At 45.8% G+C, this 25990-nt stretch overlaps 1 protein-coding gene across 1 annotated transcript in view; it reads right to left on the bottom strand.

Moving 5' to 3' along the window:
• SLC22A18 (solute carrier family 22 member 18) overlaps nucleotides 1–25990 on the bottom strand; it is a 72465-nt gene that overhangs the window by 22608 nt on the left and 23867 nt on the right. Inside the window, exons 8-9 of the mRNA XM_019285232.3 lie at nucleotides 1226–1341; nucleotides 672–776 (exon numbers count right to left, since the gene is read on the bottom strand). Of these exons, the coding sequence (XP_019140777.1) occupies nucleotides 672–776; nucleotides 1226–1341 (221 nt within the window). The remainder of the gene's footprint in view (nucleotides 1–671; nucleotides 777–1225; nucleotides 1342–25990) is intronic.

Here is a 25990-nt window from a genome sequence, read left to right as displayed (position 1 = left end):
TTATGGCCAAGGATATGTAGTCAGGCAAATAGGGAGATCTGGACCATGCCAGGACAGCAACTGACTCAGAAGAAGCAGGGAAACAGATGGGTTTTGGAAGGGTTTGAGGTAGCAGCAGGTTCCTACCATGACACAAAAAACCCCAGCAAAACATATGAGGAAGAGAAGAAAAAGCACCACCATGAATGTGCAAGGGAAGGAACATGCTGTGGCTCCCCTGGGTGCAGCCCGACCCTCTCATCCATCAATAATTTTTAGTTGTTGGGAAAAAGGTTAGGATACACGTACAACTTAAAGTCACTAAGTAAAATCAGGAAGGACCTCAGTTCCTCTGGCAGAGGACAATTGATTTTCTTCTGCTCTGAAGAGCTTACAGCCCTAAGAGTAGTGACAGACAAGATTGCAGTGAGGGGGATGGAGAGATTAAGTGATTTGCCAAAACTCCCAGATGCAGCCTATGACAAGTAGTGTGTTTGACATTAAGACCCAGGGGTTTGATCCCTTGTAGCTGAGACTACCTGAAAATATCCAACATGAAGTTAGGAGGTGAATCCTCACTGCTCTGTAATCAAAAGCAATGTGCTTTCAGTAACTTGAGACAAGCCTGGTCTACAGTGTAAGTCATCCTATTTTAAATACATCAGCAATCATGGGTAATGGGTGAGATTTACCTATGGGAAGTCCAGCAAAGACCTTGACTATGAAAACTTCCATTACTCCTGGAAACTTCATCAGGCGCAGGATTTCTCTGATGCTAAACAAGCTGCCAGATGTTCCTGCAGAAGATGATATATGGGTTTATACTCTGTTTATACAGGTTAAGGGTAGAAAGCAAGAAACTCAGAGACTCTGCTCAGGTTCACCACCCAAAAGCCACATCTCAGGAGGCCGGGAGCTGGTGCCACATCTGCATGCGGAGGAACCCTCTGAGACAGTGGGGTTGCCTCCCCTGTCAGACCAAACTAACCCCCAGCAAGGGGTCCACAATCACCTTTTCTGAGACACAAGTCTGGGCTGGAGGACTGCAATTCTACACGGCAGAGTGATCTATATATTTGGAATAATACTCTTCTGTAAGCACAGCTTAGACATTGAAGTGCCAGCATCTCGAGGTTGGGACCTTTTTGTCCTTAAATGTAGCCCCAAGGTCCTTCAGCAGTTCTTGCAGCATGTCAATCCCCTGTCCCTTTTCACGTACTATTTATCAGAACCACCATATACGTACTGTTCTCTGGCACATGATGGTCTGACTTTGGTTTAGTCTGCGAAGGGATCCAAACCATTGCTATCAGGGTGTTGATGAGACTTCCCACCAGCCCAACATATGCAGGAGAATAAATGCTGCAAACAGAAAAAATACAGGTAACTGGATAAATACTATAAACAAGATATTTATGCCTCCATCCTGCAAAGGCTTGGGCATTTGGATGAGGAACAATTCCTCTTGAAGTCACAGTACATAAGGCATTAAAAGAACTCACATCCTTTCATGGAGGGTTTGGATATGACCACAGTAAGAAATTTCACCAAAAGATGGATATTGCCATCAAGATAGTTTATAATTTTTATTAATAATAGCGTATTATACAATGTTCTTAAATCCTAAGTGTCCGGGGAAAAAGATCTCTTTTGGTTTAATGAAGCTTAGAAATCTTCCCACAGAAAGCACAGCATCTGCTTATTAGAATCCATCTAATCCCCGTCTAATCCCCAATTTCATTCATCTAAGTAATCATCTCACTCCTTGAAATTTCTCAGTGAAATCAAATGAAGCTAGGGAAAGTGAAGAAAGTACTCCAGATGATTAAAGATGGTAGAATACGGCCTACAAGCAGAACTAAACCCATCAGAGACACGATACCATTTGAAAAGGAGGCATTAAAAATAAAAAACATGATTACAAAACTTTCTGAGAAGGTAAACAGCATTTTGACTGATGCACTTACTTTTCTCCACAGGTGCCCAAAACCAAACCAATACCCCTTCAACTGTCCCTCAGAGCCCCAGACAGAAGTGGGGCCACATCCTTAGATGTAGGCACAGTGAACAGCAGCTATTAACTATAGTTGTACAATCATAAAATGGAACAATTACAACTTATCTAAAAAACACAAACACAAAAAGTCAATAGAGCCCGTAATTAGTCCTCAATTATCACTATCCTCTTAAAAAAGGCGATTAAGAAATGACTCCTCCTAGTCTTTAAGGGTATGTGGGAAGATTCCACTCTACAGGGCTTTAATTTTGACAAACACAGTAGAGCAAAGTCCAGCGCTGGAAGACTGAAACTGAGGAAAGTCGAGCTGAAAACACAGAGAAGCTTGTTTTAACAGTGAGAGCAATTATCCACTAAACCGGCTCATTAAAAGTCTCCTCCATCATGAGAACCCAGTTAGTTGTAGGGTTTCCTAAAACATGTGCTTAAAACCAACCACAGCAAGCAAGTTTGGGGTGGGAATGCCCAGCAGAAACACCAAAGGCTGGTGTCATGGAGAGCAAAAAACAAAGTGACCACCATGGTGCCTTGAAGGCACCAAAATTTAAGCATTTTGGACTTCAGAAAAGTAATGCCTGGATTTCACCAGAGAGGGCTTTGGAATTGTGCAGGTCCATGCAGACTTGGACGTGACTGTGCCATCCCTGCATTTTCAGCAACCTGTGCTGCCAAAAACAAGATGTAAAAGTGAGCTGCGAGCCCCCAGCTGATGCTCCCTGTGAGCTTGCTGATGAGAGACTGCTGATATTCTGACTTTTTACTGCTGATTTCCTTGTCAGACTACGGTGTATGTTTTTCATGGAATAACCAGCAGCACTAATTGTAAAAGCCTCAAGTTTCCTCCATGCTAGACAAAGGCACAGTCTGAATAATTTCTGGAGTATTATTTAAGTCACAGAGCAAGACAGTCAAGGATTGAGATGCAAACAAGCAAGAAAAGCATCAAAGAACAAATATAAATATATATATACACACACACGCATATTCCTGCTAACAGTAACAGCAAAAATCCCAGCTGAATATTTTAATTCTCATTAATTATTATTAAAACAACAAAGCCAGATAATATCTTACTGCAAAAGGACTTAGCACAGTAATTTAGACCTGCTGCCTTCTATCCACCAAGCTGCTTCACTAATTAACTCAGACCACAAAATTAGTCATTTACTGGATCATTACTTTTCATTTTTAGTGCAGCAGATTGCCACTTTCTAAATTAAAATTATATGCCAAGCAGTTCCCAAACTACTGAAATCAAATTTATGGACAAAAATTTTTATCCGAGACATCCAGAATTTCTGCTTTGCCTTGTGACATAAAGTAAATTTATTAAGAAAATAAAAAGGATAAAATAACCCAAAATAAGTAGCTGCAGCTGGCTAAATGTGCAGGGATTTTATGGTTTGGTTTTTTTTTGTTTGTTTTTTGTTTTTTTGGTTGGTTGTTTTTTTTTTCCTGGCAGCTTCTATATTTCAAGCTTTCATTCTGATATGTAAAAAACACATCTCAAAATTTTTCATCAGCCAGAAAAACTTCCTTTCCAGTTCTACTTTCTCCTGAGGTAGTCCAGAATCCCACATACAAATGTAAACATGTTTTACTCTTTAAATCCAAGAAGAACTACAGCAAGCAATGATGGAAGGATCCCTCTGCAAAACTATAAGCAAACAATGCCCTGTGCTTACTTCACTGCAAGCATAGAACCGTTAATTCACTGCTGTGAAAGCGAGAGGAGAACCTTGACAATTTACATATTTGGGAAAACTTGGCCTTGATAAAATGGCTTTGTGGAATTTTGTACTGCCAGTTGCTGGAATCAGAGAAATCCAGTAAAATATGGAGCTCAAAACTGTGTTTCCCAGACAAGCCTGAAGCATTCAAAGTCATCTGAAAATCCCTCTTCCTAAGCACATCTTTCTGTAAGTGCTCCATCTTTTTCCACACATTAAGCACTGTTGTTCCTTGATGGAAAGGTGAGGAAGGTACAGCCTCCAGGTAGCTGCTCTGCTGTCTCATCCTTCAGCAGGGCCGAATGCTGAAATTTGACATAACTCACCTGTGTCCAGGAAACCACCTTTTGCATTTCTTTGTTGGCTCATTGAAGAGAGATGAAGTGAAACCAAGGGAGCTGGTGGTAGAAATGCTTTGCTGGGTTAGGAGCTCCTGCTGAACAAGAGCTGGCTCGTGGTCACTCGACTGTTTTTTTATTTTAAAATTCAGACATGAACTCCCAGCTCTGCTGATATCAGCCAGAATCCTTTTGCATTCAGTTTTGTCTGTCTGGCTTATCAGGAGGAAGCTTCACCAGGAAGGGATGCAATGGCACTATTAAGATAAATGAAGTACATCAAGCAGATTGCTCCCGTGGGACCTTTTCCCATCCTCTTCACCTTCCTGCTCTCCCCCTCATCCCTCCTGGCTGTCCACAAAGCAGCCATGTGGAACCAGAGTGAGCCCTGCCAAACCCAGCAGCAGATTTCCTGAGCAGGGCGGAAGAACAAAGGCTGCGGGCAGGACTAATACAATTAAATTAAAGGGAGCAAAAGGGCACAGCAGCTTTGGCAGCTGAGTTCATTGTATGGCCTCTTCCAGCTTCTTGTTGATTAATGAGAGATTAAGGGCCTTTACTGTCCTGGGCTTTATGGTCAGAATAACTTGGGTAACTTTATCTGTGTACTTCAGCATGTTATTTATAATTCCTCTGCTTTTTAATCTGTAGCGAGAGCCCCTTCCTGACATTTGTCAGCAGCCTCCTTGGTCTTCCCTGGGGATTTCTGCTAGCAAAGCCCCTCTCAGCTGTCAGCTAAGACCACAGCTGCCCACTATTCTTTTTGTGTTTTCAGTCTTGCCATGAAACAGAGGAATAAAGCACATTTTCCTATCCTGCATGGGACTGATGTGTGCCAAGATCCTGCTTTCAGGAGGATGCAAAGATTTTGGCTGTAGGGGGAAAACACTTGAATCTAGGACTAGGAGGAACTAGGCTCAAGGAGGACTAGTTTTTGCCAACATGACTAACTGCAGCTTGTCCTGACTTAAAACTTTCAGAGAAACAGGAAGAGAACGTGAGCAGAGGGACCTGGAGGCCAGGAATCCGTAACATCAGCCAAGCACTGCTTCACAACCTACAAAAGCCTCTCCTTTTCACTTTCCTGAAGCCAATAGGTAAAATGTGGTGGATGCATTAAAAGCATCCTTTTAAAGAGTTCTAAATGGTTTCAAAAAGTGGGATGGCCACGTGCCACAGGACCCATGGTGTGGCATGTAGGCATGTTGGTAGCCTGTGGCCGTGGAAAACGGACGAGAGGCTGACAGCTAGGATTACCCATCTGGAAACTCCATCCTTAATGCTGGTGGGAAAGCAGAACTGATGCTGAAACCACTAATAGAAATGTACTGGTAAACAGATTAACCCCCAAAAAATCCTAGGATCCAAAGCCAGCTGGAGGAGGGTTGCATTTCTTCCCATCTAACTCTTAGCCAGCCCCTGTATTTACTGGCAGGTAAATCCCAACCTTCACTACACCTCCCAAGGGCAGCAAAGTGAGGAGCTACTCCATGTTCCTTCACAACCTGCTCCCATCAGGGTCAATTAGTATGAGCCAAATGAATGCAACCAGAGTTCAATTTCTGAATCAAGACATGACAGTAACACAGCAAGGGCTCACAGAGGCTCTCCAGCTCCTGTCACATGCCCCTGAAGTCAGAGGTGGCACATGTGAAGCATCCGAATAACCTGGCAAACTTTACAGCAAATGCAGCTCGTGAAAAGCAGGGCCTGGCCAAACGAGCATGTGTGGGTGTATATAGGTACACACATATGTACAAATACATGTGCAGAGCATTTCCCAGTAGCTTTGAAGCAATGCTTTCAGCAAAACTTCCATGAAAAACTCAATGCCACAAAGGCATGTGCAGCATGTGGGCATCAGGCAGTGGACCAGGAGCAGGAGAGAGGCCACTGGCCAGGCATTTGCAGGCATGTTCCCAGCTCACAGAGAGGGAGCCTGAGCAGAATCCCAGCTGGTACCTGCCAGCCACCACCCTCAGGCAGCGCCGAGCAGGGATTGGGCACTGGAATCTCCTGCTTCCACCAAGGGCAGCTACAACAAACCAAGAGGGGACACAGTTTTGGGCTCCAGCCCAAATTCCAGTTCTTGCCCAGCTGCAATTCCCATCTTTGATTTCCTGCCTGAAAAGCCTGGGACAGACCATGGAGGCCGGTATCTAGGGGTTGCTGCCAGCCAGGAGGCTGCATTCAGGCTGCATGTGCCACGAGATGGTATCAGTGGCTTCCCCATTAGCATTCCAGCCACAGAGCCCAGCTCTGCAAAGCCCAGGAGAAGAACACACGCGTGTAATTGCACAATTAAACGTTGCGTCAATACGGCGATTCTTTCGAGAAGGAGGCAGCTCCCAGTGATTCCCTGGGGATTAAAGGATCAATGTGTATTTCAGCAGTGAATGGGATTGTGTTTGTTTTCTTTCTCTTTTTCTTAATAAAGTCAAAGTTGAACATGGAGACAGCACAGATTGTTTTTTAGTGACTCACTCCTACTTCAAAACTGTGCTGCATAAAGCCGGCATTCATAGTCGGCCCAGATTCCTTAAACAGCTCTGAGAGGACTCTCAAAATATTTCTTTGATTGCAGTTTGGCCACACTATCCCCTCATACCCTTAGAGGGGCAGCTATGGGTGAAAAAAAGCTGGTGAGTTAAAAAGTAAAGCAAAGCAAAAAACTGAAGTGAAAAAAAGAATGTTCAGGTGAAATCATTATGCCAAACCCTGGGCTCTGGTAACCAGCTTTAGGTCTGTAAGAAACTGAGCAATGACCACTGTGTTCCTGGTAACTTAGTGATATATAAACTTACTGCATAACTTATTGTAAATTAGTGATAGTTTTGTTCAAGGAACTCTGTTTTACTGCCTTACTGAATGCATTTCATCTCTGACCCATTGTGGTCTGGTCCATACTGTGGAGATTCTGCCTAAAGACAAAAAAACCAAAACCAAAAACCAACTGAAAACACCCCTAAGAAACCCAAGCACAAAATTTCACCAAGCCTTCTTAAAAAACAAAACCCACAAAAGCCTCAACCAAAAAAAGACTTATTGAGCGTACAGAATTTTCCCACATTTCCTAGGATGTTCATGCCAATGTACAGAGCTAGTCTGGCTTCCCCAGCCCAGGGCAAGAAACAGCACAATAACACACATAAACTCAGACAACCCAGTGCTCAGCAGACTTCAAGGCAGCACTATGGAAGAAGGACCACCCATCACATTATCCATGCCTTTGAGAGGCAAACAAAACTTCCCCAAGTCTTCCTTTCTACAGCTCCTACTCCTGTGCCCATGGAAAGAAACATCACACAAAGACATGGATAAGTGTCTTCTGTCTCTTGACACAGAACAAAAAACTTGAGTGGATAGCCACCCCCTCCCATGCATCACCAGGAAAAGGGGGGAGTTCATCATCCTGATGGAACTGGAAACCATGACCAAAAAGGGAGTTCTTTTTGCCATATATGCTTTAGATGAGGAGCAGCAGACGTTGGCTGCCACTGCTTCAGGCAGAGCAGGAGGCTTTTTTTCACTATGATGAGCTTGACATCATTGCAGGCTGCTCATGGAGGGAGTGAGACTTCACATCCACACCCTCAAGAGAGCCCCTCACAGGGTGAGAATGAGTCACCCGCAGACAAGTGCTCATTCAACTGCTTATTTCTAGTGGCAGCCACATCTGGAAAATTCGTGTGGTGCGGAAGGAAAAAAATATGAAGAGGGGTATGGGCAGCCTCCATGACCTGCTTCCATCAGAACTGAGTGAGGGAGGGATGCTGAAGATTGGTACTGGTGCATTAACAGGGCAAAGAGCCAGGAGTGCAACCACAGCAGTACATCAGAGCTGCCGTGTGCTGGGGACATCAGAAATGGGGCAGGGACAGGACTTCACAGCCATCCCAAGCCATTGGAGCCACCTGTGGGTTAACTTCCCTTAAAGGACATTCACTCCTGTGTGTGTCTCTGACCCAGCCCAAGGAAGGTTGCTGGTGGGGCTTGACACTCAACCTTGAAGAAAAAACACTAGGTCAACGCAGGGCACTGAATAAAAAGAGTTGGGCTTCTTCCATGGGGAAAATCCTCCTTTGGCAGAGCTCCCTAGGTACACACTGCTCTGTGTGAATGCATAAGGCTGGCTGTCCATCAGGGGCTCTGCAGCAACAAAGGGATCTGTCCCTGCCGAGTGCCTGCTGCAGAGACAATCCCAGCAATGAAAAGCAGCTGGAAGGAGCCAGCCCCTGCCCCGGCTCAGGCACGGCAGCTCCCGCTGCCGGAGCACGAAGGAGATCCTTGTGGCAGGATGCTAATTCCCAGGCAGCTGGAGCAGCCTGGCCGTACCAGACTGTTGTGCTGCCTGATCCAGCACAGCTCTTCTGCGGAACTCGCCTAATTGCCGGAAGAGGGATATCAGTTACGCTTCAATAAGATGTGGGCGGATTTGCATGCTTGGCCCATAATCTGCTGCTAATTTCAAGTATCATTTAGTCTTGCGTGCTCTTTTTTTGGTAAAACACCCTATTTCCAAATACTGCACTTTCGTAATTCAAAGCTTCACTTGTATGTGTGATTATTGCTCTTCCCTATTGCACGGCATAGACAATCCCACTGGCATCTCGGTTCACTGAACACCTGCACATTTACATGAATTTATAACAAATGGGGGAATAAGATGCATTCTCCAAAAGATTTTAGCCAGCTTAGGCATTGCTTGCCTCACACTTATACACAGTATCACCCTGTGTGCCTAGAAATGGAGAAGTCTAGACAAGGACCAAGTATGATCTGCACTCCCTGAATGGGGGCTTGCAACACCTGGCTTTGATCCCAGCAGTGCTAATATTGGATGAGCTGGGACAAGCCAAGATAGGCATCAGAAAGTACGTGTTGGTGGTCAGTGCTCACATCAGAGGCATCTTGGTGAGGCTGGGACATGTGCTCTTCAACCTATCTGTGAACAATCTGGCACAGCAGTGAAGTATGATGTTTTCCTGAGAATATGCTACTAGAAGAGTACTGGGAAAAGAACAGCCAGTGGGGAATTGCATATGGCCCTCACAGGGCTGAGGGATTGGGCAATAGCATGGCAGCTGAAAGTCAATGCAGATTAGATTTAAAGTTAGATTAGATGCTCGCAGGCTAAACAAGTCTTAAATTCATACATGAAATTACAGTTTCTGAACAGCTTGTTTTTACTCAGGCATGAGACTTTTGGACTATCATGGACTATTCCACAAAACCATCAGCTAATCAAACATTAGAGATTGCCATGAAAGAAACAGCGAATGAACACAGAACTTCATTAGACCATTCCATAACCCTCTGGTTCACCAGTACTTTGAGTAGTGCATGGAATCCTGGTGCCCTCCCCTCAGAAAGGTGTCTAAGGAGTAGGACAGGCTCAGAGGATGGCAACAAGGACAATTCATGGTAACTGGTTTTATGCCTGAGGAGGCTGAGAGCCTTCATCCCAGGAAGGAGATGATCAAGGGACGTCTAATAAAGTTGGAGCAGGCAGGCAGGATGTGACATGGTCATTTCCACCACAAAAACTGTGAAGCACCAAACAAAACTGTCAGAGACTGACTCAAAAGAAAGAGAAAGGCCTAATCCTTCTTGCAACATGTAGAGGGTCAGTGGAGTTTGTTGCTTATGTTGTTGTGGAAGCAAAAGGTTTGGACAGGTACAAGGAGAGATTAGATAAGCACTGAGAAGAATGATGCACTGAAAGTTGCTAAAGCATCATGAATCATATTCATTCATTCATGTCAGGAAATCCCCTGAGCTGAAAATAGTTGGAGGCTGGAAAAGTAATCAGAGAAGTATTATGCAAGTTTGTCCAACTCTTGCTCTTCACTAGGATTCTTACTGTGATTTTTGTCAGAGAAGGGATAAGGATACCAGATCACATTGAGATGCAAATGCAATTTCCTTCTCTACACTGGGGATCAAAACCGTGTCTCCCACCACCATGTCACAAGCCGGATAGGCACATTTTGCTCATTCCCTGGAAAATGCTGCTTTTTTTTCTGCAACCCTTAAACATTCTAGAGAATAAATAAGAATAATGAGAGCTCTCAACTTTATGTTTGAGAGGACATGCAGTTGGGAAAGGGTAATGCCACATTTCAGTCCAAGAAATGTTCATCTACCTTATCAAGTGACTGTTTAATATAACACAAAGGTGCAGTCTCCCATCTCTTGACCTTTTTCTTGGATACACCAAAGAAAGTAATATAAAATTGTATTACAAACTAATAGTTTTTTGGGGTTCTCCCCCACCTTCTCCTTCATGGTGGAGCTTTGTTCCCTAACAGGTAGCAAAGCCTTTAAGTATTTTCTTTTAATTGCTTAATTAAGCAACAAAAACTACTCTTCCAAGCTCAGAATGTGGTAAATTATTAAAATGCTCAGTTCGGGTGTGTCGCTGGGTAAGGACTCCCACACACAGACTGGTTGAAGGTGAGCTTGCTAGACTACTCAGTGACTCACCACCAAACACATCGTTAATTATATGTTACAGCATGTCTGACTTCATAGAGTACTGTAGGTGGTGTGAAATAATCTTTGAATGAGTTCAAGCTTTTTCCAGCTTTTATGAGGTTACAATGCTTCAGACTCCAGAAGACTCAGCTAGGCAGGAAACTGTTAAGGATTTGCTATAGTAACCTGAGCTGCACTCGCAGCACATCAAGTCTCGACTCACAGCAGTGGCTTTGGAAGATCTGCAAGCTTGGCATCGGTTGGAGTTGTTACCTCTCACCTATCATGATGCACTCACTCACTCAAAGCTGGCTCAAAGCAGTGTGTGGGTAGAGCTGAATTTTGCTGCCCAAGGATGAGGGGTGGGGTCTGGGTAGTTCCTGTGAGGGGAAGGGGTAGGATTTGGCTGGCAAAGAAAGCACTAAGAGAGTTCTGGCAAGCCACTGCCTTTTTTGCTGGCGCTAAGGAGTGAGGCAGTGACTGCTACTTCCAAGAGGACCTCACCCACCATCCAAAAGCAGACACAGACACCAGATGCTCTGGCTTTCTGCAAAGACTGTGCCTTCTCAACACTCTGGCAAGTAGACAACAGGACTGTAGGCAGATAGTCTGATGCTGCAGGTAACAACCTATTTTGCCAAACTTGGAGGGGCCCCAGCATCAGCCCACCGAAGGACTCTAGCTTCTGCCTCTGTCAGTCCCTTTTGCAAGCCGGGCTCTGGTTATGCTACTGCAGTGACCCCTGAGAGTGACCCTTGTGTCACACAAAAGCAAGGAGTCCCTCTGCACCCCACATCCACAGGCTTTGAGGTAAATAAGTAGAGAAGTCATTGGCTAGCCAAGTCTGACACTTAAAATTCATCTCTTACCAGGACCGTGCTCATGTGAATGACATTTTTAAGCTACGTAATCCCTGGCAAAACAAGCTAATTCTTTACCTTGAGGTAAGTAACTGTAAATGCAGCATCCTACCAGAGGTATGGCACAGACTGATCTTGCCTCAGAACAAGTAGTGGCAGCCAACACCGCCTTCCTCAAGGTGTGAAAAACGTTGCCATGCTTAATGAAGGGCCCCAGCATTTTTGTCTAGCAAGACCTTTTAATGAAATAGGACACATTAAGACTAATTTTGTATGGGAAGCAGTGTTGAAACACTAATACCCAAAAGTCACAAATAAGGCATTTCATGGGTCAGGTGGGAGACTTTCCAGCATCCCACTGCAACCTCTCTGGTTGCACAACAGGCCACTTGAAACCAATCCTTTCTCCAGCAAAGACAGAGCCTGAGGGCTGTGGGGCAGCTGATTTGATGTCTTGAAGAGTTTGACCCCAGAAGGAGGCATCTGGATGAGATGAGTGAGTCACTCCATTTCAATAATGGGCGAAACCATTAATTGAAGGTGCACAGTTTGCTTGTTTGGGCAGGCTTCGTATGCCCTAACCAGGAGTGGTCTCACTGCTGCTGTATTTACTGAACTCCTCCAATTAAGTACTTTGTTTCCCTCATCCATAATGACAATGGTTTCTGCATGTTAAATATATTCAGAAAGGAGGTTGCTCTGTGTTTCGCATTTGCAAATTGTAGTAGCTTTCTCCTCTACAAGTTAGTAGGAGAAACACTAGCCAAGGAATGGCTAAGAAACTTTGCACTGAGTGACGTATTCTCAACTACTTTGTTTAGCACAGTAGAAAATTATTTGGGTTAAAAAGCAAATTCAATATTAACTAAAGTTGCTTGCATGTTTTGGAGCAATGAATTGAATGCAAATTTAATGGATTTCATACCAGTCAAACATAATTGCAGACGCTTCTATGCATCCTATGCATGTTTCAGTGGACTCCAGCATTGCCAAAGCCCTGAACAAGAGCATGCTTTAACCACAGAGCTGCTGCAGCAGTTGCATCTTGAGCTCTGCCTCACACACCTTTGCTCTCAGTTGGAGGAACTCCCCTTAGGGAGAGAAAGCACTCAGTTCTTTCTTCACACCACATTTCATCTTGGCCCCACTACAGAGACCACCTACAGGGATGCCAGTTAGCATCAGCTGCATTATGCTGAACTGGTATTTGTGGGTGCTCTCAGTGGGAACCACATCTTAGGCAGCCTCACGGACAGCTCTCCACCCAGCCACTCGCTTACGGCACAAGCCCGCTCTGCTCACCACCAAATGGCAGCAGCAGCAAGCTACCCCATGGACTTGTAGGGAAAACTGTGAGCAGAATGTTTACTGTATTTTTAGTTGCATTTAATTGCAAATTAGCAGTTGGAAATAAGGAGGGGTGAGCAAGGTGTGAGCTGCCAGCTGTCTGCAGAGGAGTTTGGAAACCTCCGATTACCCATTGCTGTAGCCGTGTGGGGAGAAGCGCTGGCCCGCTGCACTTCTGGGGTTTGCTGTGGCTGGAAGATTTACATTTCAAGCCATCTGGTGGTGCAAGAGCCAGAGGCCACACACTTCTTTGGCAGGACATCCTAGGGAACACCTGTATTCCAGGTGCTATGAAGGCAGCAAGGGGCCATGTTATTTAGTGGCCGGCAGTAATGATAATTTTAGGCTGGTATTTGTGGTATCCTGAAGCCTTGCAGAAGCTGGCTGCTTTCAGTGCACCAAAGACATCCACTTAGACAAACTTATTGATTAGGAAATTGGTTACCTTGAGACTGTCGGGTTTTTTTCTTTTCAATGCACAGGGGAAAAAATTACATCTTCATTTCACATCAATTTTATTTTCAGCAGGGCAAAGCCATGGAAACAAGGACTTCAGAGTGCTGCCAAGTCTGTGGGACATACATCTGTACACACCAGGGAAATACTGCGATGTCCAAAGTACACAAATCCCCAGACCTGTGTCTGCATCAGTCCTTGTAAGAGTCTTGTTACAAAGTTTTCCTTTCTTACCTGCAGAAACAGACCTAATGCAGGGGCAGCTGAAAAACCTCACACTTTAAATCTAATAATTTATCTTCATAACATCCCTGTGGGTAGTGGTGATGCAAACACCCCGGATGTACTCACAGGGAAATGAAGCACAGAAAACCTGAGTGCCCTAGTAAGATCCCATAAAGACCATGGTGGAAAATAAAAAGCCTTAAAAATCAGGTATCTCACATGTAAGTTTAGTGCTCAGACCAGAGTACCACGATTTTCCTCTTCTCTTTCTTTTCCCTGGATCTCCCAAAAGCCATTTTCTTCCCCAGCCATAACAGTGATGCAATGGGAACCCGCAGCTTGCTGTGTCTTGCAGCACCCTGACAACACAACAGCAGCACCTACATATTACACCACCACTGATGAGAGATGCACACACACGTAGATTTTTGAAATGTGGGACATCCCTATTACTGTTTCAAGAATTCCTCCCCAGGAGCCTTGACGTTGTACACGGGTGTCAGCTGGCCCAGCTCCACGAGAACCAGCTGCCCTAGGAACAGGCTTCACCCTGGGGACACATCCTAGAGCCCTGACTCAATTTAAGCACGAATTTGAGTCAGTGGAAACTTGTCTGAGGAAGGACTGAGCAAAAACCACAGGATGAGAGTAAAACAAGCAATGCAGATCCTGAGAAATTAGTAAGAAAAGCTGTGATCCTGGCTGCAGCAGGAGGTATAATGGAAAAGGGGCTGGAAAAGATCGACTGCAGGCACTATGGAAAAGATGAAAGTCAGTAAAAGCTGAAAATGGTTTAAGATCATGCCCCACATCAGCAGTGTAGATGCGATGGCTGCCAATCCCCATCAAAATGGCAGCACCCAATCCAAAGATCCCAGCCAGAGCACAAGGATAGGGATTAGCAGCAGGAAAGGACTTGAAGTTCACTGCTCTTCAATAAATTATCAGAGAGCAGCAGTTGAGTAAATAGGTGGTATGAGCTTGGTACCAACATCTTTACCTTTAATCCCTGCTTCAGATCAAGTCTAGCAGTGGTCTCCGACAAAGGCAATTTTTAAAAATTAAATTACACAAACTGAGCACAACTTATTGTATTTACAGACATAGCCAACAAACCCTACAACTACACTGTGATATCGTAAAAGCAAAGTACCATGGAATTTGAAGGCTCTAGGGATGTTCTTTGTGGGTTTTTTTAAATCTGGTTAATACATGCCTTTAACTTCTTCCCCAGACCTACTTCTTGTAAAATCCAAACATAACCAAAAGAGAAGAGAGTATTCAAAGATCACTAACCGTGTGGAAAAAATTATCCCAGAGGGAATATGAAAGCCATCTGCCTTGGACTCCCCCTGTACTCATCCCACAGATGTGAACAGTGAGAGATGGATGCTCTGGTGGCAAATCCTGGTCCTGCTGGCATCAAAAGAAACCGCACATCCAGACGGCCAGAGAGCTGGTTTTGCTAGGAGCAAATTAGCCCCGAGGCTAGCCAAGACTTTATCGGCTGGAAAGTCCCAGTCATGAGTGCTAGCTGCAAGGGGCAAAAGAAAAAAAAAAAGAAACAGGGAAAGATCAGGCAGGACAAGCCTGAACATGTTCTGTTTGTCCTTCCTATGTTACAATTATATCCTCATTCCTCGGCGCAAAAGGCAGTTCAAAGACACAATAAATCCCTTTCTAGTCTTACGCTCCTCAGGAACGTCATGGAAATGGAGCTGAAGTGGTTCCCAGAGATAAGGTGACAAAATAAAATTAAACCCTTCCCTACAGCGACACTTTGGTAAAATATCAGCAGAGAAATAGAGGCACCATTGAGACAGAGCCTATGGCATTCATCTGAGGAAACAGGACTGACCTTAGAGGTTTCAAGCTGATCGATTTAATGTACTGCTCCTCACACTCAGCAGCTGTTCCTTTCTTTGCATTGCCTCTAAGGCTCACACTAACCTCATTTCATGGGTTGGATTTTATTGTAAGGAAACATGATTCCCTTTTGGATTACATCTTAATAAATGCTTCAGTTTAGATCCCAAGAAATTTGGGCTAAAGCACTGTAGACCAAGGATGGCTTTAGAGCAGGCAAAGCCTGAGGGACCAGTTAAAGCAGCCACCAAACAGGAGATTTTCAAAGGTTTTCTTTCATCCCTTCAGGCCAATGAAGGGGACAAAGAAAAGAAGCAGAGCTAAAAGACAAGGCAGGAAGCATACTCAAGATGGACCTGGGAGGTCTCCAAGGGTGTTCCCACCTTGTGCTGTCCGTCACAAACCAAACGAAGCAAAACCAAAGGCACAGGGCATAATGATGCCACAGGGAGCAATTAAGCGGCAAGGGGAAAATACTTGGATCTTCAACTAAAAACATGCACTAAACAGCAAAACATTTGATAGCTGCAAATGTAGACATGGATGGAACAGACAGAACTAAAAGGCTCCATCATCTAGTACCAAACCACACAGAAACTATCAAGCACTTGTGCTGAAAGGTTGCAATAAAGTGAAACAACAGTGTCTTTAAATATAATTACTTAATTTACTTCACACCAAGACTTTGATAGAGTACGGAACTCACGCTGCCCATCATTCCAGCTCTGGGCTCTCATTGCTGACAAACATTCATGTTACTGTTACAAACTTCAACCTCACACAGGACAGACACCTTTTTTGACCATAACTGGGCTGCATGAGATTTTAATTACCCTTTTGAAAAGCCATTAATATTTCAGACTGAGTCATTTTGTGTACACTGGATGTTTCCTGCCTTTCACTACGTCAGGGAATTTCTTTCCCCCCTACAGCCCTGAGGAAAGGGGCACATGGCTGAAGGAGTCAGTGGTCATGAATAATCAGGGAGGGACTTCTCCAGAACAGGGCAGCAATGTGAAAAAGTCCTTCTTCTGGGACGACATTTGCATGACTGAGGGATGACATAATAATTCCGCAAACAAAAAAGGCTTTATACCCACATGGTGGCTTTCAAAACCTCTCTGCACTTAGTCCTTCCCTTCTGTATAGTAGCATCGCATTTTGGAGGCAGGAATTTAAGCCCCATCTCTGTAGCCATGGTTTTATCTCATTCTTTCTGGCTAACGCAATCCTACAACTCACATTAACAATGCCATTTTATGGGGCACAGCATATCACTAGACTACTGAAGGGATTTATTTCTGCTCTGGTAGGAGGGCACAAGAGGCAGGCAGAGCCCAGGGTGAGAGACCTGTTGGGGTAAGAGAAACATCAACATACAGGTGAAGGCAAGGCCAGAGACCGGACACCAGCGTGCAGTGATGGAGCAGAAAGAGAAGATGGAAATGGTATTGCTAGAGAGTGAAAAAGAAGCAGCACACCAAGATCACGCCCCTGCCCACCCCACCCCCCAAAAAAAGAAAAAACCCAAGCCCCGTTAGACACTTGGGAGCTGCTGAAAGAGCTGCACTGAAAAGGAGGTGCTGAAGTGCAGCCAGAGGAGCTGCATGCCAGGGCACATCCTTGCGAAGGCACTGTGTGTGCCGCTAGGGCACCAAACTGGTGCTGGAAACCCAGCCAGGGTGTAAACACATGGTGCAGATTATCAGACTGAAGCAGAGCTATTGTTTCACTTCCAGCATGGGCTGTTTGCCAGATATGGACCTCTGCTGAGAGATAACCGAAACGCATTTGAAATTCTGGAGAAAACCCTTTGTTTTGGAGGTAACTTGTTTTTAAGAAGAGGGCTCAGCAGTGATCTAAGGAGTAAGAATCCCCCTCCCACCCCCCCATAAAAGTGTCTGGGGACTTTCAGTGCAGTGAAGCAGGCACTACAGGAAGGATGGATGCTGGACCAAGCCCAGCCTCCCAAGCCTAAGGGGATTCGCTCACGCCGCCGGGAGCGGGGAAGCCGTTTCTCACCAGTATAGGAAGTCAAGTGCTTGGCAACAAGGGAGGCAGTTCTCCCACAACTCCAGTTACGCAAACAGCTGCCTTCTGCTGGGTTTCAACATGCTTCACTGCTCCAAAAATAATTTCCTGCTTGATTTGATACCATTAGCAGGAGCACAGAGCGCAGCGTGAGCGATTGTGCCGCTCCACACTACAGTGGCTGTAAGTAGCCACTGGCTTCCAGAAAAAGCCCTGATTCCTGTTTTTGGCAGAGGGGCCTGATTGCGCAGGAGGGAAGGTAAGCAGGGTGATAGCATAAGCCTCTCTTCCTCTGTGAGGGGTTTTGACGCAAGCCTGGACAAAAGTACCTGTCACTGTCGTCCTTTCAGGCCCCTTTTCCAGAGCTGACATTTCCCAGCCCTTGCAGCTTGTAACACTCATGGCATGTAACCAACACTCAGCAGCCAGGCAGGGATCAACGCCAACATAAAGTTCAACGACAAAGTCACTGCTTGCTGGGTGATTAGGAGCTGTGCTGCTCCTGGGCAAAGTTGCTGGAGTTCTCCCAAGCACAAGCATCAAGAAGCTACCCTCATGCCTTCTTGCATTCCCCAGTGGATGACTGTGTCCACTCTGGAGGCTGTTGGAGTAATACCAGTCCAGCCCAGTGCTTTGGGAACAGCAGCACTTTCCATTCCTAGCTGGACTGGAATTTGGATATCAAATTTTACCCTAAGGTGCATCTGATTTCCTGTTCCCTATTCCCAGCCCATTGATCTGCATGCCCCTTTCCAAGGGTCTGCCTTGGGGGGACTCCTCCAGAGGCCTACATCAGACTTGGAAACCTTGAATAGTGCAAGGAGTTAAAGATTCCAAGGCCCAGAACATCAGCACCGCTCTCCATGGCCTATGTAACACCAGCAGCGCAGCACACCAACCTTCCCAGCTCATGGCCCTACACAGCAGGGAGCTGGTACCTTCCAGGTGAAGTGCAAGTCACATTCAGCAAAGAGATGAAGCAGCAAAGTAAAACTCAGTGAGCTGCAAAGCAGGATTCAGAGGCAGAGAGCAAGACCAGAGAAATCAATGTATTTTAAGGTCATCCTCTTACACTCTGAAACCAAAACTCTGCAATGGCCCATGTTTATGCTTTTACTTTTTAAACCCAAAGAGACTGTGAGGGATGATTCCATCTGCTCGGTACCACACAAGCCGTACCAACCTTGTCTTCCACAGTCATTCTTTGAGCCACCCGATGGCTTATGAAAGATGTCCCTTGGCCATGACTGGAAGAGTAAAATGGGTGATGAACACACCACTGCTTTTGGGGAGCTTCTACAGAAACGAACTTTGGAAGATAAAGCCATAAAAAGAGAAGAAGGGTCCCCTCAGCCATCCTGCACAGGACGTAACTGCAGGATGACACCCCAGCTTTCACACACAAGACAAAATATGCATCTCAGCTGACCCAAATTCCAGGTGGGGCCTCTCCTGTCACCGGCACAATAAAAGGGAATAACCCTGCAAAGAAGATGACTCCTCAGCTGCTAGAGGTCCTGAGCTGGGCGGCAGGACAAGACTGGCGGGAGGAATGTACAAGCTGGTTTCCGTGCTCAACTGACCCATGTCTGCAGCAGCTGCTGCTCCCACAGCCTGGGGGAGTGCAGATAAGCAGCAGTTCAGCTTTTCCAGACATAGCACAATTCCTGTTTACAGCCTCTGGGCTTGTCTTTTCAAAAGACGGAGCTAAGTGTCTATTCTTGCAGGAAACCAGGTGTGTAAACAGTTCAATTAATATATCCAGCAAACCGTGCTCTAGCATAGCAAAGAGGGCTAGTGGAGGCAAGCCAAGAGCACAGGAGCCAAGGAAGGAAAATACTTTTAAAGAATATGCCTAATTAGAGATGGGCCTAGGCCAAAAGTTCATATTTGAACACCTGGAATAGCCCAGGGGAGCAGAACGGTAACCTGAACCCAGATCCGCATTTTGTAACTCTCTCCTCTCCCAAATGAGGTAAAATGCAGCCCCAAACCCAGCCCACAGTTTGAGCTACAGGTTTCCAACAGCCAAAGTCTGGAGATCTGGGTTTCTACTTTCAGCCTGGTTTTGGCCCAGTCATTGTGCTCAGCTGCTGGTGCCCTTTGCTCCTCTCACCCCACACCACCCAGTGCCCTGTTGTGGGTCCACTCTGCTCCACTCAAGAGCTGGCTGTTGTTCCCTGGCATCCCCATTTGCTCCAGCAGCCATGGCATCCTCAGCACTGTGACCAAGCCCAGCTTTTCACTGCACTCTCTTCTCCCTGCCCTCGCAGGCAACAGCTCCTGGTCAAAGCAAGAAGCCTGCCCTAACTCAAAGCCAAGTGGCTCCACTCATGCCTGTGAGACAAACATTGGCAGCAACCCCCAGTTTTGTGCCAAATCTGCAGATTTAGGGCTTGTTTTGAAGGGTACAACCTCCATGCAAGGCAAAGCCCCCCATGCCCTTTATGAGTGCTTGAAGAAGAAGCAGATTCCCTTTTCTCCCCTACAGCTCAGCTTTCAAGAACAGAAAACTAAACTTCTCCCACACCTTAGCAACTCTTTTGACTGTAGATTTTCTTTATAGCAGAATCACATTTGACAAATAAAGGTCAGCCTGATCCCCATAAAATCACCCTGTCACAGGCACGTCACGCATTTCAGACAGCTTTCAAGGCTGACTAAACATTTACTTTTGGATGGCTCATGTCCAAAGTCCAGAAATAGATCCCATTCCCCAGTAAAAGAGTGCCTGAGTGTGCCATCATGGCTTCACTGCCCTGTCACAGCGTGCCATTTGCATTCCTGTGCTTTCCCCCTCACTTGGTGCCACCACTGAGCTCCCTGCAGAGAAGTGAGGCCTTATCTCCCAGCTGGATTATTCTTGGTAGGTATTTGTCACTCATTTTTCCACCATCTGACCTTGGGTCCTGTTAGGCTGAGGTAAGTGACTAATGCAGCACAGGGCTCTGGATTGCTTTCCCAGTGGGCACCTGGCCTCTCACCAGCACAGTTGGAGAAGAACAAATGGGATTTTGGAGAAGAACAAATGGGATTTGCTCACACTGGATGATGCAATATTCAAGGAAGAGTTTGTGTTTTGAAAGACCTTGAAACAATTCAGCCGCACTGCTATTCAGAAAAGTTTTGCACCTTGGATGTACTCGTGTAGCTATTACAAATTCTTCCCTGCCACAGCTGAACCTTCATCTCCAAGAAATAAAACAATTTAAAAAAATACTAATCTGACTTTATACAAAAGTACAGGAAAAAATTTACATAATCCTTCAAGGGCCAAGAGACTGTCTGCAAAGTGCTTGCCACACAGCACCCAGGCAAAATCAAAATGATGCAATTTTTGGTAGGGTGTACAGATTACAATCAGGCAATTACACATCCCAGACCGTGTAATCACATGCAATGAGAACACATGTGGGTGTTGCAAGGTGTGAGCCTGGTGTCACCAACCACAGGCTCCTCCAGTTACCCAAAAGCAGTCATTCAACAAATGCTTTAAAAATTTCTTTTCTAATCAATAGGTCCTTCGAGAAGATGGCCTCTTTCTGTCATGAAAAGTAATTCCTGAAAGACTGGGAAACCACCAGGAGTGCACTGGAAAACATTAGCCAGAAGAATTGATCTATCATCTGCCTCATATCCAACTGTGTCTGGACAGCTGGAAAGGGGAGGGAAAGAAACCCATCACACACAACACAGAATCTGTTATACAGCTTTATATCAGAAAAGAGCCTCTCCAAGCTTCTGTAGGAAGTAAGTTTAAACATCTGATGCATGAACATCCTCAGCTTTAATAACCATTACTGTCTTTCATCTCCCCTTTTTTAAAAGTCTCAGAACAGCACTTAAGACTCTGGCCTCCTGTAAGCATTGCTCAGATGCTCCCCAGATGGCTTTTCCAAGGGGATTTCTAATTGTTCAGGGTCTTTTAAAGAAATATCCTGCAGGAATCTTTTAGGTTTCTGGGGCTTTCCTTCCTTCCTCTACAAATTTCTTTACCCAGAGCTTGATTTAAAACCAAACTCAAAGGAAACACTTACAATGACTTCAATATGTCTCAGATCACATACCCTGGGGTAAAAGAGAATTGAACCAAATCCCATAAAAATAAAAATGGTGCAGATTTCAAAGGGATTCACAGTGAAGTTTTGTAAAGAAGTAATTAGACCAAAAGTTTTAGCCGAGAATATCATGGAATAAAGGAACATTTAGTGAGACTGAGAAAGTTAATACTGCAGTATTATATTATAGTATATTATAGACCACATATATAGTATATTATAGACCACAATGAATTGGACATACAATCCCCCTCTCCTCAAAGAAAAATAAATTAAAATTGAAGCAACAGTTGCTGTAATAACAGCTAAACAAGGAAATCTCTGATTCTCAAAAATTCTCACAGTTTTCAGATCCTGAACTACCTTGAAGGGATCAGACTTCCAAAAGTGCTAAATTCCTATCTGCTGAAAATCCACATTAGACATCCCCAAGTGGGAGACATAGAAAATCACAGTCATTTCTGGAAAGGCTGGTGACTGCTTCTGCATAAGAGGGCAGCTAAAGAGGAGAGTTGAGCCCCTTACATGATGATAAAGCAAAGTAAATAATTCCAATGAACATATAAGGCTTTTGTCTCTCTCAGGCCACCCAAGCCATCTCCCAAGCAATAGTTAATAGCAAGACATGCTACTCTTCCAAATCTGCTGCTCCATATCCCCCCAAGTGGGATACAACCCCATAAGACCTTGTCCTGCCACCTGCAAATGCTGACTGGGCAAACTGGGAGTGTTCCAGCGTGTGCTGTGGCACAGACACACTGCTAGCTCAACACACACTGCTGAGCCCTGTGCACTAATGGACTCTCACCATGGTGTCTGGCCTCTCAGATCCCACCATGAGCACTGCCCTCCTCTTGGATCAGCATCTTGGCTTGCCAGCAGTGCTTATGGTAATTTCCTGCACCGCTTGGCATAGCACAGGGCTCAGCCCAAGCAGTCAGGAGTGTGTAATCTGAATGCTACAGAGAACATTTGATAGAATCACAGAATGACTTGGGCTGGAAGGCACCTTAAAGATCACCTAGTTCCAACCCCCTGCCGTGGGCAGGGACACATCCTACTAGATCAGGTTGTTTAGAGCTCCATCCAACCTGGCCTTGAACACCTCCCAGGGTTGGGGCACCCACAACACCTGTGCCAGTGTCTCACCATTCTCACAGTAAAGAATTTACTTCTAATATCTAATCTAAGCCTGCCCTCTTTGAGTTTAAAGCCATTACCTCTTGTCCTGTCACTACATGCCCTTGTAAAAAGTCCCTCTCCATCTTTCTTATAGAGCCCCTTTATGCACTAGAAGATGCTCTAAGGTGTCCCCAGAGCCTCCTCTTCTCTAGGCTGAAAACCACCAACTCTCTCAAGTGTGTTCATAGGAGAGGTGCTACAGCCCTCTGACCATCCTTGTGGCCCTCCTCTGGATTCACTCCAACAGGTCAACATCCTTCTTATGCTTGGGCCTCCAGAGCTGGATGCAGCACTCCAGGTGGTCCTGAGAGTTGAATAGAGGGGCAGAATCCTCTCCCTCAACATGCTGGCCACACTGCTCTTGATACAGCCCAGGACACAGTTGGCCTTTTGGGCTGCAAGCATGCTGGGTCATGTTGAGCTTCATCTTCTATAGCAGAAGATTCATTCTCCCAGTTCCTGCTTTTGCCTTCTTGGCACTGACTTTGGCAGTGTGGCTGGGGCACTTGCCAGTGAAGACGGAGGGAAAAACATCATTGATGCCTCAGCCTTCTCCATATCCCATGTAAGCAGGTCTACTGTTTCCTTCTGGAGAGGATCCACATTTTCCACCATCATCCTGTTATCAACCACATGCCTATAAGCAGCTTTTCTTGTTGCCCTCACTGTCATTGGTCACATTTAATTCCATCAGTGCTTTTGCTGATCCCTGGCTACTTCGACAATCTCTCTGTATTCCTCCCAGGTTACCTGTCCTTGCTTCTACCCTCTGAAGGCTTCCCTGAGGCATCCTCTGTTTGAGTTTCTCCAGGAGCTGCTTGTTCTTCCATGCATTTTTTCCTGACAGCTTTGTTGGGACACACCTCTCCTAAGCTTGGAGAAGGTGAACCTTGAGTATCAACCAGCTTGCTTGGACCCCTCTTCCCTCCAGGGCTTTATCCCATGGTACTTTACCAAGCAAATAGATCCCTGAAGTGACCAAAGTCTTTTCTCCTGAAGTCCAGGGCAGAAAGCTTGCTCTGCACCCTCCTTGCTGCACTAAGCATCTCAAACTCCACCATTCCATGGTTACTGCAGCCAAGGCTGTCCCTGAGCTTCACCTTCCCCACCAGCCTTTCCTCGCTGAAAACAAGGTCCAGCATAACACCCCTCCTCATTGGCTCCTGTATTACTTGGAGCAGGAAGTTCTCTCCTCCTGCATTGCTTATGCCCAGCTATGCTGTCCCTCCCAGGACCAGAGCTTGTGAACATGAGGCCATTCCTATCTGAATAGAGGGTGTCAGTTGCTCAGTCTTCCTGGTTGGATGGCCTACAGCAGACCCAGACTACAATGTCACTTGTCCTGTCCTCCCTTTAATCCTGACCCATAAATTCTTGGTCATCTCTTCATCCATCCCCAGGCAGAGCTCCACACACTGGCTCCATGCACTCCAGCTGCTCACTGACAGAGAGGACTCTGAGGAGCACCAAGAAGTTTCTGATGCTGGAAATACCTTCTTGCTGGGCTGCACTATCCCATGGTTTATCAGGTGGAAGAGACAAGCCCCAACAAGTGCCAGGGGTAGCCTGGAGACGGCCATTCAGCAACTCCTTTGCCCTCTGACCGCATTCACTGCCCGGATGCTTCACATACCTTTGGCTCTGGTGGTGTGGCTGTGAGCAGGGTTTCATAAGGAGACTGTGAGGAAACAAAAACCCTGGGTGGGGCCACAGAAGCTAGTGTAGGTCATGAGAAGGTCACATCCATTTAATTTCATTCTAAACACCCCATTCAAGCAGTCTGGCCTTCACCTTGGCCCACAAGTGAACTGGCACCTCATGACAATGGGGTGTTTCGTCTCTCCAGCCACCCAGCAACCTCCTGCTCATGCCACCAATCCAGCAGCAATAGCCAATAAAAGCACTGGGAATGGCTTAAAAGCCAAGCCCAAAGTCTTCCAAAAGGGCTGCTTTTCCACCCATCCTTTACAGCAGTCATATTTCAGGCAAAGCAGCAGCAGTGGGTGTGCTGTTCCCTTCTCCCCCTGTGGCACATGAAGGTCTCTTTTGGAAATATTCCTTCCTTGCAGCCCAAGCCCCTTGGTGCCCTAATCTTACTGCCCCACGTGACAGAATACACCTAAAATCACTGAATCTGTTTCCTGCAGAGCTTCACTCCTCATCTCCCTAACTCCAGGAGTCTTAACTCCTCCCAGTCCACCCTTCACATGCCACATCCGCACATTTCCGTTCATCCTGACCTTCCCTCCCTCCGTTGTCTGATAGCCCTTCCCACACAAGCACCACATCCTTCCTGCCCCAGCCTCGCCACAAAGCTGGGTTTGTTCACTGAAGCAGATCAGAATGAAACATAAGCATGACCCTTTGAATCAAAAGGATTAGGAGAAGTAAAGGAGAGAGCTGCCCATTTGAATATGTACAAACACGAAGGGAGGAAGTTAGGGCCACCTCAGGTTGCCCTGAAGGTCCCTCTGCTAGGTCTTGCTGGCCTCAGCCCTGTGCTTCAGCCCACAGCCCCTGGGACTCTCCCATGACAAAAAAAAAAAAGCTGGCACTGGCTCTTTTCAAACAACTAAGAAAAAAAAAAGGAAAAAAAAAGAGAAACGAGGCCCCCAGAATGGGATGGTAATTGGGCTGACAAAGACTCTGCCTGCCTAGGACACCAGGGGATGAAAAAGAGCGTACATCCAGGAAAAGTGGGATGTATTCCCTCAAGGTAGTAGATATGTGCATGAGCATACATCGTGATAGAGGAAGTCTGCATCCCAAAGGCTGTATAATCTAAATAGCAATATTGTGAATGTATTGGATGAGGGAAGGAAACACTACCTCATTGCCCTGTATTATGCATGAGGAACAGCAGTGCAGAAAGATGGGATAACTTACTCGCATCACGGGAAAATCACAGCAGAGCCAAGTCCCAAATCCCAATTCAGGGACCTAACCACAGGCTATTCTGTGCTTTCTATTTTCTGTTAACAAAGAAAACAGTATTCTCCTGGATTTCAATCCCCAGTGATACTGCTGGATTTGCTGCCCAGTTGTGAAATATTCCAGGAGTGGGAAGAGCAGATGAAGCTCTAGTGAGTCACGAGCAGACACTGCCTCATTGTGCAACCTGCGCTGTGAGGGTCACGTTCAGCCCTCCAACTCGACCTCTGCTAGCAGGGCTGGACCCAAAATACCTTGTGCCTTTTTATAGAATTCCAGTCTTGGTTTCTTTGTGGATTTTTTCCCCCCACTTTTTACTTATTCCCTGGGGCTGTTAAGCCAGGTTTAACAAGAAAAATCAGCCACCACCTCTGCACAGCCTCGCAGGGACTCAGCTAAGGACAAACCAGGCAGGGCCCTGTGCTGCACAGAAACCCAGGGCTTTCAAAGCATCAGGAGAGGGGAGCAGCGTTCAAACATCCATAATTGTTTA

This window comes from Corvus cornix, chromosome 5 (genome assembly GCF_000738735.6).
Source record: "Corvus cornix cornix isolate S_Up_H32 chromosome 5, ASM73873v5, whole genome shotgun sequence".
NCBI classification, from domain to species: domain Eukaryota; kingdom Metazoa; phylum Chordata; class Aves; order Passeriformes; family Corvidae; genus Corvus; species Corvus cornix.
This window is presented reverse-complemented; position numbering and strand designations above follow the sequence as displayed.